The sequence below is a fragment of the Podarcis erhardii genome (assembly GCF_964252035.2).
Source record: "Podarcis erhardii genome assembly, chromosome: 16".
In the NCBI taxonomy this organism is placed as follows: Eukaryota; Metazoa; Chordata; class Lepidosauria; order Squamata; family Lacertidae; genus Podarcis; species Podarcis erhardii.
In genome coordinates this window covers 980,530-995,264 of record NC_138514.1, presented here as the reverse complement: position 1 = coordinate 995,264, position 14,735 = coordinate 980,530, and the positions used below count along the sequence as shown (strand labels likewise).

At 48.0% G+C, this 14,735-nt stretch overlaps 1 protein-coding gene across 5 annotated transcripts in view; it reads left to right on the top strand.

Moving 5' to 3' along the window:
* Positions 1-14,735, top strand: part of TACC1 (transforming acidic coiled-coil containing protein 1) — a 110,911-nt gene that overhangs the window by 70,871 nt on the left and 25,305 nt on the right. For 3 of the 5 annotated variants that reach the window (XM_081843875.1, XM_081843872.1, XM_081843876.1), the window contains 4 exons: positions 2,512-3,655; positions 8,694-8,729; positions 11,022-11,082; positions 12,648-12,861. In XM_081843875.1, the coding sequence (XP_081700001.1) occupies positions 2,512-3,655; positions 8,694-8,729; positions 11,022-11,082; positions 12,648-12,861 (1,455 nt within the window). The remainder of the gene's footprint in view (positions 1-2,511; positions 3,656-8,693; positions 8,730-11,021; positions 11,083-12,647; positions 12,862-14,735) is intronic. The other 2 variants (XM_081843874.1, XM_081843873.1) reach the window with 2 other exon arrangements.

Sequence of the window (14,735 nt, the reverse complement as noted above, 5' to 3'; positions counted from 1 at the left end):
AGTTCTTCATTGGTATATTTATCTGTGCACATGTCCAGATGCCACAGATTCTGAATAAACACCCTGGGCCTCTCCCTTATTATAAATAATAAAGACAATGTTCAACTCAGATGGGTTGACAGGTACCTTAGCAATTGCACACAAACAGGCAAAGTTTACCAGCAGCTTGGTGCACCCTGTGGTAATCTTCTGAAAAATCTTCTCCCTCCTGCTGCCCCCCCCCCCAAAAAAAAAAAAAAAGTTTTGGAAAATCCTGGGAAAACTGAGCTTTTGAGCAGGCCCAGGCAGTTCTTAAATCTGACATTGTAAATTGCAAAACTCACTTTTCTAGCTGTAACAACCAGGAATCTCCCATGACATCTTAAAGGTGAGCAGATTTATTGTGGTGCCTGCATAGCTGATGAGGCAAAAGGGTTTGCCTCATCAGAAGTATCTTTTCCTTTCCTAGATGTTATCTAACACAGTGCTTTCTTCATTAGACAAGTGCTTTACAACTACTACTACTACTACTATCATCATCATTATTTATTGGGTCAGGGAAACTCTTTTGCACAATGTAATTCCCTGCGGAACAGTACAGAACATACCAGTAGGTACACTGAGATGATCTTTAGAGGCCCTTCCACCAGCTGGCCGTGGGAGAGAGTTTCTTACCTCCACATTGCCCCACACCAGGGGTGATGGGTTGGTGCCCACATTCACGTCTTTCCAATGCCAGGCACAACCCCCAAGTTCCCCTACCCCTATGTAACTCAGGCCACAACCTCCCCACACATTTAAAGCATTATGTTGCCACTTTAGCAGTCAGGGCTTCCCCAGACAATCTTGGGAACTAGTTGGGGAATCTAGTTCTAGATTTTAAGCTGCTTGGGGTGAGGACCCTTCCTCTCATTCCTTTGAAAAGAGCCATGTACATGGATAAGGCCGTATAAATAGGTAATAGTTCTCAAGCCGTGTTGAATTCTATGGATTGTGGTGCTTCAATTTTGTGCCTCTGAGTGTCCTGTTGTTTTAATTGTTTGATATTTACAGTCATCTCCAACTGATTTCTCCTCAGCGTTGACTCTTTTAAATTAATGGACCTAAGTTCGCCATGTCTATTAATTTCAGTGGGTCTACTCTGATGTAGAACTAGCTTTGGGTACAACCCTTGATGATGAGGTTGTTGTTTTGAAATCATTTTTGTAAGATGCCTTGGAGGTAGCAGTGCTGGTGGGTGTGCAAACATTTTTTCAACAAACACGTGAAGCCACCTGGCTGCTCCCTTTGGCGGTGCCATTCAATAAGTTAGCTTCATTAACTATAAATCCCAAAATCTGGGATCCCTTCAAAATTGGTCCCAAAGTTTTTTCAGTGAAAACCCTGCGATTTGCAGCGCCCCACAAACAGAGCAATAGAACGTCAAACCTGGAGGTCACCCAAAACCCCAACATCATCTGAATCACCGCAAACTGAAACCACGCTGGTTTGGAGTGAATTGGACAACATTGGGCTTTTGGGCGACCCTGTGGCCCCTGGGTTTGAGGGTCTATTGCTTCATTTGTAGGGTGATGCAAAATGCAGGGTTTTCGCTGCAAAACGCTGCAAAACCTTTGCCAAAGTTTGGTGCTGGTTTGGCGTGAATTAGACAACGTGGGGTTTTGGGGTGTTAACTACGAACCCTTGTTTGATGTATCAATTACTCCGTTTGTGGGGTGCTGCAAAACATGGGGGGTTTGCTGCAAAATGACTTCAAAAAATTGGCACCAGTTTCAAGGGGATCACAGATTCTGGGGTTCATAATCAATGAAGCTAAATAAATTCCCTATGTAGGCTTAGGCACTTTGATTTCCGCCTTGCTGCAACCTCGTTAAGTAATGACACAGGTGAATAGCTTGAGGGGAGTTGCTGGTTGCAAATTCTGCAGCTCCCCTATGAGTAAATGATGGGAATTGATTAGGTTCTGCAAATGTTGATTTATTTTGAAAATTGATCGAACTCCTGTGGACTTGTGTAATTATCTATCTATCTATCTATCTATCTATCATCTATCGTCCCTTGCTTTGCATGTTAAGGAGAATGGTTCTGATCTAGCCTGCTTCTTGATAGGTTAGAAGAAAAACTTATCTCTATCCATCACCTCCATACTGTTTGTCATGTCATAATCCCTTTATCATGTCCTTGGTTAGTCTATCCCCCTGCCCCCGCCCCTGCCCAATACTTTAACCTACAGGTGGGCAACTTGTGAATTTTGGCCTAATTGTATGTGGGTGGCCCCAGCTACCCAATATACAGTCATTTACAGTTTTAAAACATTTTATATAGTGCTGATATCCATGTACATGGCACTTCTGTAGAGGAATAACAAGATAATAGTCCCCTGCCCCAAGGAGCAAACACTTTCATTTTTGAAAGGAAAGAGGGTAAAAAGAAGGAAGAAGAATGCTGTCCACCACCAGGGTTTGCTGGGGAGAAATCTTTATTTCTGAGCCATATTCTTTATTCTCTTGCCCCCTCACTCTCTTTCCCTAGAATCACTTGAAGATGACATGCCATTTGTGGCTGACATTTTGGAGGAGAATGTGCACATGAAAGGCTCAGCTTCAGCAGAGAATGAATGCAAAGCAAAGCCTGCAGTCCCACACGCCAATGAGGTGTTCACGCCAGAAAGCAATATTGGGATTGGCATAGGTCCATCCATGACCCCATCTGCACCAAGGCCAGAGCCGTCCACGGAGCAGCAAATTGTGGAAGAAAGCGCTGCCCCAGAGAGGTCGGATCCAGACCTAGCTTCAGCAAGTGCTGTGCCCGCAGCAACTCAGGAAGAACAACAGGGGACGTCTTGGGGATGTGGAGTAGCACCCATTGAAGGGATTTCGGAAGCCAAAGCAGTTGGTGAGACACCTGTGATCAGCAAGAGTAAACTCCCCAGGGCAAGACCAGCTGCCCTCCTGAAGAAGATGGGAGGAGAGAACCCTGAGACCGAAACGGCCGCAGAGAGCTGCCCCATCCCCAAAGCCTCCTACCGCTTTGACCCAGAGGAGTACAATGAGAACACCAACCCCTTTGTGATTGGGGGCTCCAAGCTCCAGAACTCCCCCCCGGCATCCCAGCCAGGCTTTGCTCTTCCACACAGTGACCCCAAGGTGTTGGGACTGGGAGTTGCTGGTGAGTCGCAGGGCCGGGCTGTGAAGCTTGAATTTGATTTTGCCGATGGTGTGGAAAGTGCAGAGTCAAAGAAAGCCTTGCCAAGGAAAGCCGGAAGGAAGCCAGCCAGCAAACTGTCTCCTAAGAAGCAAAGAGCTGGTGCCAACCGACCCACTGCGGGCACTGAGGGGGCAGAGAAAGCCCTTGCTGCAGATCCACCCGAGGTGCCCCTCCCCAAGCTCTCCCACCAGGTGGATGCCATCCATTGGGATGGTCCTAGTTGTAAGCCCCTTGCAGGGAGTGTGGGCTTGCAGAGCTCGCCAGTCCTTCCGAGAGATTCCTACAACCTTGACGCACCTGATCCTTTCAAGCCCACCCAGACCTTGGCTGGCCCAGGAGCCGACTCCTGCCCCTCTGCGGAGAACAGTCTCAATGAGATATTGGAGCTGCAGACCCTGGAGGCCTGCGAGGGCGAAGAGCTGCAGAGCGGTTTGGCCTCTCCAAAGAAGCCCAAGTCCCGGCTGATAATGTGAGTGAGGACCGGCGGGGGGGGGGGGGATCTGGCTTTGCTGCAGGGTAGCAAAGAAGCCCCATAGTTTACAAGGCTCTGGGCAGGGCCGAGCGTTTTCTGGACCCACCAATGCACCTCATCTAGCACCCCAAGGAAATTTCTTCACCCTGCTAGAATCCCCTGATTCTGGTGGAGGCAGCAAAAAATAAAAGCACAATGGCCCAGGGCTGGGCTGGGCTGGGGAAGTTTCTTCCCCCCTGGCCAACCCACCACCCCAAGGGTGCTGCATATCACCCACCCACCCACCCACCCACCCACCCAGGCATCTGGTCCCTCAAGATGTTTTTTGTTACTGTGGGTTGTGGCCAGGTAACCTCTACTCAGAGTAGAGCCATTGCAGTTAAAGGACCTAGTTTATATTGTCTATTCATTTCAGTGACTGAGTATGACTAAGATTGGATGTAACCCTACAAACGGGGTTGGTGGAGTCTGTTAATATCTGGAGGTATTTATTACTTATTTATTGAGAGTATTTGCACCTGCTCTTCAGCCAAAAAGGCTCCTGGAGTGGCTTACATACAATTGAAGTAAGACAGTCCCCACCTGCAGACTCACAACCTATTAAATGAAAAAGACACACAAGGGGAAATGGGCAGGGAGGGAAGAGGAAAAAAATAGCTTCCAGCCCCAATTCTTGACTGTTGCTCTGATAAGGAATGGCCGGCTCAGTTCAGGGGCAGGAGGCAGCTGGTGCAATGAGCCTCCCACTGAGGCAGCCTGGCAGAATGGCTGCCCCAGTTGACAGCAGAGAGGAGAGGAGGCCTGCGGGGGCTGCCCTGAGCTTCCCCTACCCCCTTGCTCTCCACACAGTTTCTACTGGGATTCTTCATTTTTCCCTCTGGGGTGCAGGGAGCAGTGTGGTGACTGTTTTTCTCTCACTCTGAACTCTTCCAGGTATGGAGTTTTGCTGTGAAAAAGTCCCAGAAGTTCATGGGCTGCCCGGTTCCCTGGCCTGAATAAATATTTGCAGCTGGAGAGAGGGCAGTGTCTTGTTGTCTAGCTGCTCTAGGAACATAAGGATGGAGGATGCAAGGGTGTCCCGTGGGCCCAGGGCAGTAGTCGCCAAGCTCTGTATTTGCAGGGATTCTAGCAAGACGTGGGGGTGCAGAAGGGCCACGAGAGAAACAGCTCATCGTTCCCAAACGCTACCACCCAAGCCTTGGGCCATTAAATAACCTGTGGCCTGTTCATTGTGGGGTGAAGGGGGACTGTTGTTATGACTGTTTCTTTTTTATGCTGTGTATTATGTTTTTATTATTATTCTGCATAAATTATCTTCTTAATGTTGTAAACTGCCCTAAGATCTTTGGATAAAGGGCAGTACAAACATTGAATTAACAGCAACCACAACAGCTTCAGCAGGGGTGGGAATCTCCGGCCTGGGGGATGAATGCAGTCCTCCAAGCCCTTGGGACGCCGCCACACACACACCCTGCCACCCCCCCCCCCACCGGCCTTTCTTCGCGTCCTCCTTGATTGCTTTTGCCTGGCTGGAATGTGTTCTTGAACTCTGATAAGGTCTCTTGCTTGGATGGAGGGAGGATTAAAAGCCTTGTGTAGAAACTAGCCTATTGGACAGAGGTAAAATTTGCATCCATTTCTCTGCCTGCCACTGAGAAAGGCTCTCCAGCCCTGAAAAATGGAGTGCAAGTGTGGGAATTGCCTGATCGAATGCTCTGTCCTAAGAGAGATTGTATGTGTGTTGCAATTTAAATATTAAAGCTCCTTGCACACAGAAACCTAGTATAGTGGTACCTCAGGTTACAGACGCTTCAGGTTACAGACTCCGCTAACCCAGAAATAGTGCTTCAGGTTAAGAACTTTGCTTCGGGTTGGGAACAGAAATCGTGCTCTAGCAGCACCGCAGCAGCAGGAGGTCCCATTAGCTAAAGTGGTGCTTCAGGTTAAGAACAGTTTCCGGTTAAGAACGGACCTCCAGAACGAATTAAGTACTTAACCCGAGATACCACTGTATGCCAAGGGGAATGGTTTTAGCCTTTTCTTCATCCTGACATGTTAGTTTTCTATACATTCCCCCTAAACATTAGGAAGAACTTCCTGACAGTAAGAGCTGTTCGACAGTGGAATTTGCTGCCAAGGAGTGTGGTGGAGTCTCCTTCTTTGGAGGTCTTTAAGCAGAGGCTTGACAACCATATGTCAGGAGTGCTCTGATGGTGTTTCCTGCTTGGCAGGGAGTTGGACTCGATGGCCCTTGTGGTCTCTTCCAACTCTATGATTCTATGATTCTATGATTCTATATGGGGTACCTCACAAACTTCCTCTGTGGAGAATACAGCCCCCCCCCACCTGCTGTGGTAAGATCCAGCAATAGGTTTTCCACATTTGTTTCCAGGGTTCTGGGTCCCTGCAGCAAACATAGGTTTTTAGATTCCAGCACTGAAAAGTAGGAAAGTTCTTGTTTAAGAGAAGCAAAAGATTCCTGTCTCTTCAGGGTGCTGTGGAGCAGGGTCATCTCTCCACCTGCCAGGCTGAATAATCACTGGATGTCAGGATGAAGGCTAGGTGATGTGGAGTCTGGATGTGCCAGGATTTCAAAGCACAGGCTAGATTCTGAAAGCCCTTTTGCCAGCAGTCCCCTGCTGCACTTTAAACCTCCAGAAACACTGGGCTTGTTGCTTTTGGACAACCCCACACTGCTTTTGCCTGCACATGCCTGCTCCCAGCAGGGGAACTGGGGTGTGCAGCCAATGGAGCAGGATTTAACCCCAGCTCATCAGCATGGGAACTGTCATGCAGCCAAAGCAGAATAGAGCCCCTCCCACAGGACAGAGGTTCCCTAATCCTGCGATGGCCCCCTCGGCCTCTGCTTAAATGGCCACCTTCCCTGGGAGGTGAGGGGAAAGCACTCCTCCCTCAGGCCCCGAGCCAGCCCTGGCTGGAATATGAAACGATCAGAAAGCTGGTGACTTTGGAGGTGGGAAAATCTGATTCTGCCTGTGAAGCACAAACGCTTATTGTGCAGGAAACGAATCCTTTTCTCCTTGGGCCCTCCCAGCCCTTTGTTATTTACAGCTTCCATACAGTCTTGGGAGCCAGGGTTCCAAGGGCACTGGTGCCAGCCGGAATAGCCACAGGCCCCTGGGAGCAAGCAGACCCAAGGCCTTGGGGAGGTTGTGGTAGTGCTTGTGTCTTGCTGCATCTTCTTCTCCTGTAACGCACCAGGGTTCAGCAGGGACTAGCAAAGGGGTGAGCGCCAAAGCAGTTTCAGCCCTGACGAGATTTCTGTGTGTGAAGTGCTTCTGCATCCAAGAGAGCGCATGTATACCTGATGGGAATCCTTGGTGGGTTGAGGCTCCCCTGCAAGCACACACCAGCTGTGTTTGCCCACAATTCTGGCTTCAAAAACCAGTTAGTGCACAAGTGGTCTGTGCTAGAAAAGGGTTTCCTTTTGGTTAATGGATTCAACACAAGCCGGGGTTGAAGCCATGGTTTGATACTGGCTTCATATCTTGTCTTCATTTGAAACCGTGGTTTCCAGGTTTTCATTCAACAGGAGACTATGGCTGTGAGTTGGGTCCTGGCTTGTTTTGCTACACAGGTGAAAGGAGGAGCCAAACAGCCTCAGAGAGGCTCTGCATCTGCAGAAAAGCTCATGCGCAAGTATTTTTGCCTTTGCATTGTGTGCAAACACGCCTCTCCCCTATATACATGAAGCAAAAGATGCTTGGGCATATGCGAGCATCACAACTTGGTCACATATGGCTCCTAGAAGGGATCCACATGGAACTAAAACATAAGAGTTTTGCTATGTTGGAAGGTGGTCTGTATTGTTCCAGCCCTAGTAGCGTGGTTGGCAATGCACAGTATTGTGTAGAAGTTCAGTGCATTTCAGGAACTGAGATGTACTGTAGGAAGAGGATAGATGTCATAGATGTTAAGCAGCTGTTCATAGCCTATGCAAATTAACAAATACAGTGGTACCTCTACTTACGTACTTAATTTGTTCTGGAGGTCCGTTCTTAACCTGAAACTGTTCTTAACCTGAAGCACCACTTTAGCTAATGGGGCCTCCTGCTGCCGCTGCGCCACCGGAGCACGATTTCTGTTCTCATCCTGAAGCAAAGTTCTTAACCCGAGGTATTATTTCTGGGTTAGCAGAGTCTGTAACCTGAAGCGTATGTAACCTGAAGCGTATGTAACCCGAGGTACCACTGTATTGGTATGACAAGTTTGCAAGAACTGAGCTGTTAGATCAAACTAGAACCTTGTCCTAAAGGTCAACTCTAGCTACAGTTGGCTTTGAGTAGTGCTAGGTCTACACTGTGCTAAAAATGCAAGAAACCTGTGCCTGGCAATCCTGGCTCTTCCCCCTCAAAACTGAATTTTACAACTTTGAGAACATTTGCATAGTTTCCTCTCCATTGCACAGTTCTGCAGTTTTTGTTTTGTCTCGTTTTACTGCTCTTTTGTGTAATTTCTTTTTGTTCTTCTAGTCATACTGAGGAGCAGGCGCCACATGGAGCTAATACTCTTCTGGCTTCTGAAATTGCAGTGGGGGTTGCCACTGCAGAAAATTCATGGCTCCTGCTTCCCTGATAGGCAAGGGATTGGGCTGGATGACCTCTGAAGTGTCTTTTGCCTCCGTGATTCTATGTCCACACGTATTGAGGCTAGAAACCTGAGATTTTGTTTCCTGATTCTCAGGAGGCTAAATTCTATTCCCCCCATGTAGCATTCTCCAGCCTTACATCAACAGGGGGCTCACATAGCCCTGGCTCTGAGTTATGCACTCATTTGTAAGTTTTCTGCACACCAGCAGCAAACATTTGAAGTTTTACATCTCTTCTTCGCATAGACTTTCCACTCATAGTATGACTTCTGTATTTATCCAGGGAGAAAATATATATACTGAACACACACACACACACACACACACACACACACACACCCTGGGTCTTTTACATGTGATTTTTCTTTTTCCTCTCCCTCCATCTCTCTACCTTTCTTTCTTGTCTGTTCATTTTTGGTGCATCAGGACTACAGAACAAGTGAAATTTCTCTGTTTTCTGTTGTAAGTACTCATTTCCTTTCTTTTTCTTGTGTTCCTCTTTGGGTTTTGGTGTTTTTGTTGATCTTTTCTCTCCCTCCCCCTCTCTCTCTTCACTGCATGCAGCTTCCTCGCCTATTTATTCTGAGATTTTTGTCTGTCTCTTGTCTCCAGCCTCCTCTTAGAAGACCATACTTTCACCTGGCAGCTTAGCTTTGCATCAGAATGAGGCCTGGGAGATGGCTGGGCTGGCTGTTGTGGCACGCTTGCTTTCTATGGGTTTCCAAGGCATAACAAATTCTGTGCGTTTTATGTGTGCCCCCCCCACTTCCTCCCCCCAGAACATTATGGCTTTTCTTTCATTCCAAAGCCAAGAATTCGTTTTTGGTTAGCCCACCTTTGTTCAGAAACAAATGTCTGGATCTTCAGTAAAAAAGCCACATAGTTTCAGAGATCATGGCCCTTCACAGTCTCTAGTGGGGAGCTTCAGTTAGCTCTTATCTTCCACATTGCAGAAATGGAAAACCTACAGAACTAGGCACGGTAAAAGTTTCCCCAGAACAGAGTGGGGAAGATGTGGTCCTGAAGTCCCAGGTGTCATGGGCAACAGCGTAGGGAGTGACACCAGTTATCCGCCATGCCATCTGAAGAGAGGCTGCAATAGGCGCCTTTTCTTGCTTTAGGAAAAAGGAGAGCCTGAGGCAGCACTTGGGGAACCTTCTTCATCCCAAGGGCCACCTTCTCTTCTGGGCAACGTTCTGGGGGCCACCTGCTAGCAGTAGGCAGGGATCAAGGCAGAAGTGGGCAGAGAAAGGACTGCCATGTTGATCTTTGTTTATAAGACCAGTTTCCACACATAGCTGGGACGCAAGAGGCATTGCTGCCACTCCGGGACACCTTTGCCAGAGAGGGGTGTGGTCTACAGGGAGGGGCATGGCCTGGAGAGAGTCCCAAGGGCTACAGAGGCCACATTGGGCTCCTGGGCCTGAGTTTCCCCACTCCTGGTATAAGGCCAAGGCATAGATCCTCTATCAAATGCTGCACAATCCTGATGGAGATTTTCCCCATCACATTGGATGGATGGGCAGTTTCAGGGCAAACCAAAGTCAAGTCTTCCTTCATGTTGCTGTGGCAAGATGACTGTGAGGGCTAGCAGCTTAGAAAGGGGGATTAGATGCCTATGGGGTGGGTCTTACTGCATGGCGCCTCCGTGGTCAGAGGCAGCAGGTGGATGGCAGCTTCTGGGCAGCCGTGGCAAGAGGGGGCTCTTGTTGTCCAGCTTCATTGGTGGGTTCCTAGCACTGTGTTCAGTTCTTTATGGACCTGAGCTGCTTTGGGAGGCCAGTTCTGTATGAAAAGCAGAATGAAATCTGCCCAGCCTCTGGCATAAGTCAGGCTTCCTACTCTCGCCTCCCCTGGCAAGAGGCGCTGTGCCCATTACATCTGAATGGGGTATCATGATTTGCACAGGGCTTCGCAGGCAGAAGCAGCTCTCCGGCTCCTGGGGAAAGCTTTTTGTTCCACTGTGCTTTCCTCTTGTGCCCTTTCCTCTTTCAAGTCCACAGCAAGAAAGAAAATCTGTAGATGCCGCCACATCCATGGTATTGTTCCTCTGCTTCTCCTGGAAAGTGTTAGTCCACTTGGACTAGATGATCCTTGCGGTCCCTTCCAGCTGTATATTTCTGTGGTGCTATGATTTCAGTTTCAAACATTGCTGAGCCAAAGTCATTACAAGAGGCAAAGTTAACTTCTGAGATGCTTTAGCAAGAGACCAGTAGCAGCATAGGAAGGTGCCTCGTATCAAATCAGATAATGGATCAGTCTAGCTCACTATTATCTTCTCTGACTGTCAGCAGATCTGCAGGTATTGAGGAAGGACTCTATCCCACCCTACCTGGAGGTTGAACCCAGGGCCTTCCTGCATTTAACAAGTACTGTGCTGCTGAATCGTCACCCTTTCCCCAGCTGGAAAAACTGACTCTGCTGCTTAATATCCAGGATTGGCTGAGTTGGCAGCAGACCTATGTTTGCCCTCGTACAAAACGGCTTTTAAGTGTTGGCTGTTTCAGAGTCTATGTGAGCACAGTAGCCATTGTGTTGGTCTCTCCCTTCTTCTCTCCCCACCTCCTGCTTTAAGAAAGAACATGGCCTTCCCTGCTCAGGGCTGAGATCTGCTATGCCAACAACGTGGGTGCCAATTCTGGTCCTGGCATCTGGTCCTGCCTACTTGCCTCCCTCCCTGACTCCTCAGCTCCCTACCCCACACCCAATAACAGAAAGTCCAATGCTGACCCCGTCCTCCCTTTCTCTCTGCAGGAGTGGCTGCAAGGTGAAGAAATATGAAGCACCGTCCCTGGTTCTCGATGTCTGCTCCCAGGTATGGGGTAGCCAAGAACTGCCACTTGCTCCCCACATTCACAGGAGAGAAGGCCCACATGATGGCTATAGTCTCCCTCCACTGTCAGAGGCTGTGCACCTCTGGGGGGGTCGGGGGAGAGCCGTGGCGCTCAGGTCCTGCTTGCAGGCTTCCCTTAGGCATCTACTGGGGGGGACGTGAGAGCAGGAGGCCGTATTCAATGGGCCACTGGCTGGATCCAGCAAGGCTTTTCTTAAGTAGTAATCCATGTGGAAGAGCTTTGGATTTGGAGGAGGGTTCCTTGCACTAGCAGCTGGGGACAGGTGCACCTTCCAGAGTTGGCATCCTTGGGACTCTGCCTGGGCCCACGTCCCTCAGAATTACTCTCTGCTGTTCCTGCCTCTATCTGCCCTCTCCCAACTGTCCAAAAGGAGACAAGGGAAGAAGGAATGGCAGTTTTTGCTTGCCTTGCTCTTTCCTGCAGGGCAGCAGAGCCGATGGGGCACAGGGGAAGAGGGCAAATGGCAAAGAGGGGAATCCACTCAGGGAACGGTCCACACTGAGGGCATCTTAAGAACCTAAAGCAGACCCTGGAATATAGGCTGAGTCAGACCATTGGTATTGTCTGTAGTGGCTCTCCACCAAGCTACGTTGGGAGCCGCCTTGTGCCAGAATAGGCAGCACTGGCAGGAGCTCTCCAGTCTTCCAGAGAGGGTCCCCCCCCCCCCCCGCCAGCCTAAACAGGAAGAACCTGAGCCTTGTTTGAGATACAGCATGAGCCGTACCACTGAGCCACGGCCCTTCCCACAGAGGCATCCGACTGCCTGCCTGTTAGGAAGACAAGAGCTGCAGGCTAAATTAACTCTTTTCCCAGAAGCTTTTTAAAAAAAGAATAATAATAATAATATTTATTTATTTATTTAAACAAGAATATACACCTCAGTTGCACACAAGAACCGGGGGGTGGGGGGAACGAATGAAAACTAAAATTAAACATGCTCATACAAAGCACAAATCTGAGTTGTTTCCTTCTCATTCCCCCCCTCATTCCCCCCCCCTCATTATTACTGGCGTTGAGAAGTAGCAGCATTTAAAAAAAATATGATTTATTTAAAAATACCAGGATATTGTCTTTGAGATCTTGTGATATTCTCACTTTAAAAGGTTACTAAGAATTCCAAATAGAAGCATATTTGAACATTTCAATCATCATTAATATATGAAATACATTTTGCCATGTACCGTATCAAGAATGAATCTTTTTTAGAGGGGTGTCCTCTGGTGTACCTTAATTTTCAAGTTTCCTTTTCAGTGTATTAGCTATGGACCAGATTTGACTCTACCAGATATCCTTATTCAACCCCCCTAAATATTTTCATTTTCTTGCAAGAACCATTTTGGTGGCTGACAATAAATATAGAATCAATTCAATGTTTTAAGAAGCTGGAAAGTGAGAAGGAGTGGAATGGAAGGCACAGACAGTTGTCCCTGGGCACTTCCGGATTCCTCCCCCCCCCCCCCATTAATGTTATCCAAGTCCTGGACAACGGGCTGATCCCTGTTTAACTGTCTCCTTGCTTGTGCAGGACAAAGAGGAAGCCGTGCTTGCCTCCAAAATCCCAGACCTTTCCAACCGAGATGGGCATGCCACTGACGAAGAGAAACTGGCTTGCACATCCTCCAGTCAAAAGGCAGCGGACTTGGAGGTGAAAGGTGAGCCAGAGGAAGACCTGGAGTACTTTGAGTGTTCCAATGTTCCTGCGTCTGCCATAAATCATACGTTTTCATCCCCAGGAGAAGGTACGAAAGTCTCTCCCTCTCTGTTTCACACCCCCTTTAACCTCCCCATCCTATGCCCTCCAGGTATTTGGGACTACAGCTCCCAACAGTGCTGGCTATTCTGATGGGAATTGCAGTTGCCAACACCTGGAAGGCTCCAAGGGAAGAAGCGGCACTGGGGGGACGTGTGTGTGTTTCTTGAGAGGACTGTCAGCTGATAAATGGATTTTGGGTCAAATAGGCACCTGCCATTTTGAAAGAAACTGTCTTCTGTGTGTTCACTTGGATGTAAGCCCTGCTCCATTTGATGGAACACTCAGTCCCTAGCAAGCGTGTTTAGGATTGTAGCCTTAATTCCAGTTAAGTTTCACTTAATGTGCTTATCACCAAAGCCCATGTAAAGGTGTCTTTTTGAGATTGGGAAGCAGACATCTAATTTCATGGCCATGCATTCACTCACCACCACCCCCACCACCCCCACTGCTAATTTTGCACTCTTGGTGTAAATCTCCTACCCCCAGTGAACTCCGCTTTATCATGAAAGTGCCTGTTCACACCAGGAGAACCTTTTCTTCTAAGGCCAATTGCAGTGAAGGGGGGTGTCGAAATTACAGCTGGGGAGAGAAGACTTTCTCCTCTCTTGGTGCTGCGCTCTCAGTGAACAGGAGGGGCTCCCACATGTATTGGTATTAAACTTTAGGACAGAGGAAGAGGCCTTCTTCCAGTGACCGTTGGTTCATTTAACCCAGTATTGTGTGCCCTGACTGGTAGTGGCTTTCCAGGGTCCCAGGCGAGGGTCCCTCCCAGCCCTGCCTGGGGATGCTGGGAATCCAACCCGAGACCTTTGGCATGCAGTGCAGATGCTGTGCCCCTGAGCCCTTCCCCTTTTAAACACCCAGACATGGTTGCTGACCCTGCAACTGGAGTAGCACCAAGTTTGTCCCTAAGCCAGTGTACTGTTTAATTATTAGGTGGCTGGACATCTTTTATGTTTTCCACATTAATTTTCTGGTAGGGCTATGTAGCAAAACCAAAATGGCCTACTAGAAAAAGAAAACTGAAGAGGGGAACCTTTAACTCTGATTAAAATTTATCTAGTCCGATTGATTAATTAATTAATTAATTAAAGCTTTTTGTGATCTACTGATTTAAAACTATTGAAACTTCCTCACCTTGTAGACTCTCTTTCATTAACTACAGAACCATCCTCATTCCATGCTTTGCCAGATTTTATATCTCAAAAGCATTAGAAAAAGCTCTAAATGTCTCTTTTTGGTGGGTGGCAAGAGAAGGAACAAAGCCTGGAGCCTTACTCATCTCTGCATTTGACAACGGTGTAAGCAGTTACAGGAACATGTTCAGCATTTCCGAAGCAGAAGGACTGAAATCTGTGCTTATCAGCTATGAGCATAGAATTCAATCCAGCGAGGAGTGCACTGGCAAAGCAGACCCCTGCCTGCAGGCCAGTTGACATATGACCTCATGGTGGTCTCAGATGATTGGCAGGTAGATGGCCCTGCCCAGCTGCCAAAGTTGACATGTGCAGCAAGGAGAGAGAAAGATCTGACCCACCAGGTTCTCCACCCCTGAACTAAGTGCTGGATCATTCCATGTCAAGTGATCAAATGCATTTTATCTTACCGTTTCATACTGCTTTCAGTTTCAGTTTCCTAAAAGTAGTCTAAGAGAAGGTCCCAGGTCTCAGTTTTTAATTTTTTATCTCATCCTGTTTTTAGTTATGAGGGAATTTCAAAAAATGGACAATTTTGGCCTTGCCATGCTACATAAAAACCTTTAAAGCTCAGCCCAGAATTGTGATATTTCAAAACTAAAAATACTAATCTCTTCAGATCTTCATGGGATTTAATACGATATGTCACACGATGGGCTTGCTT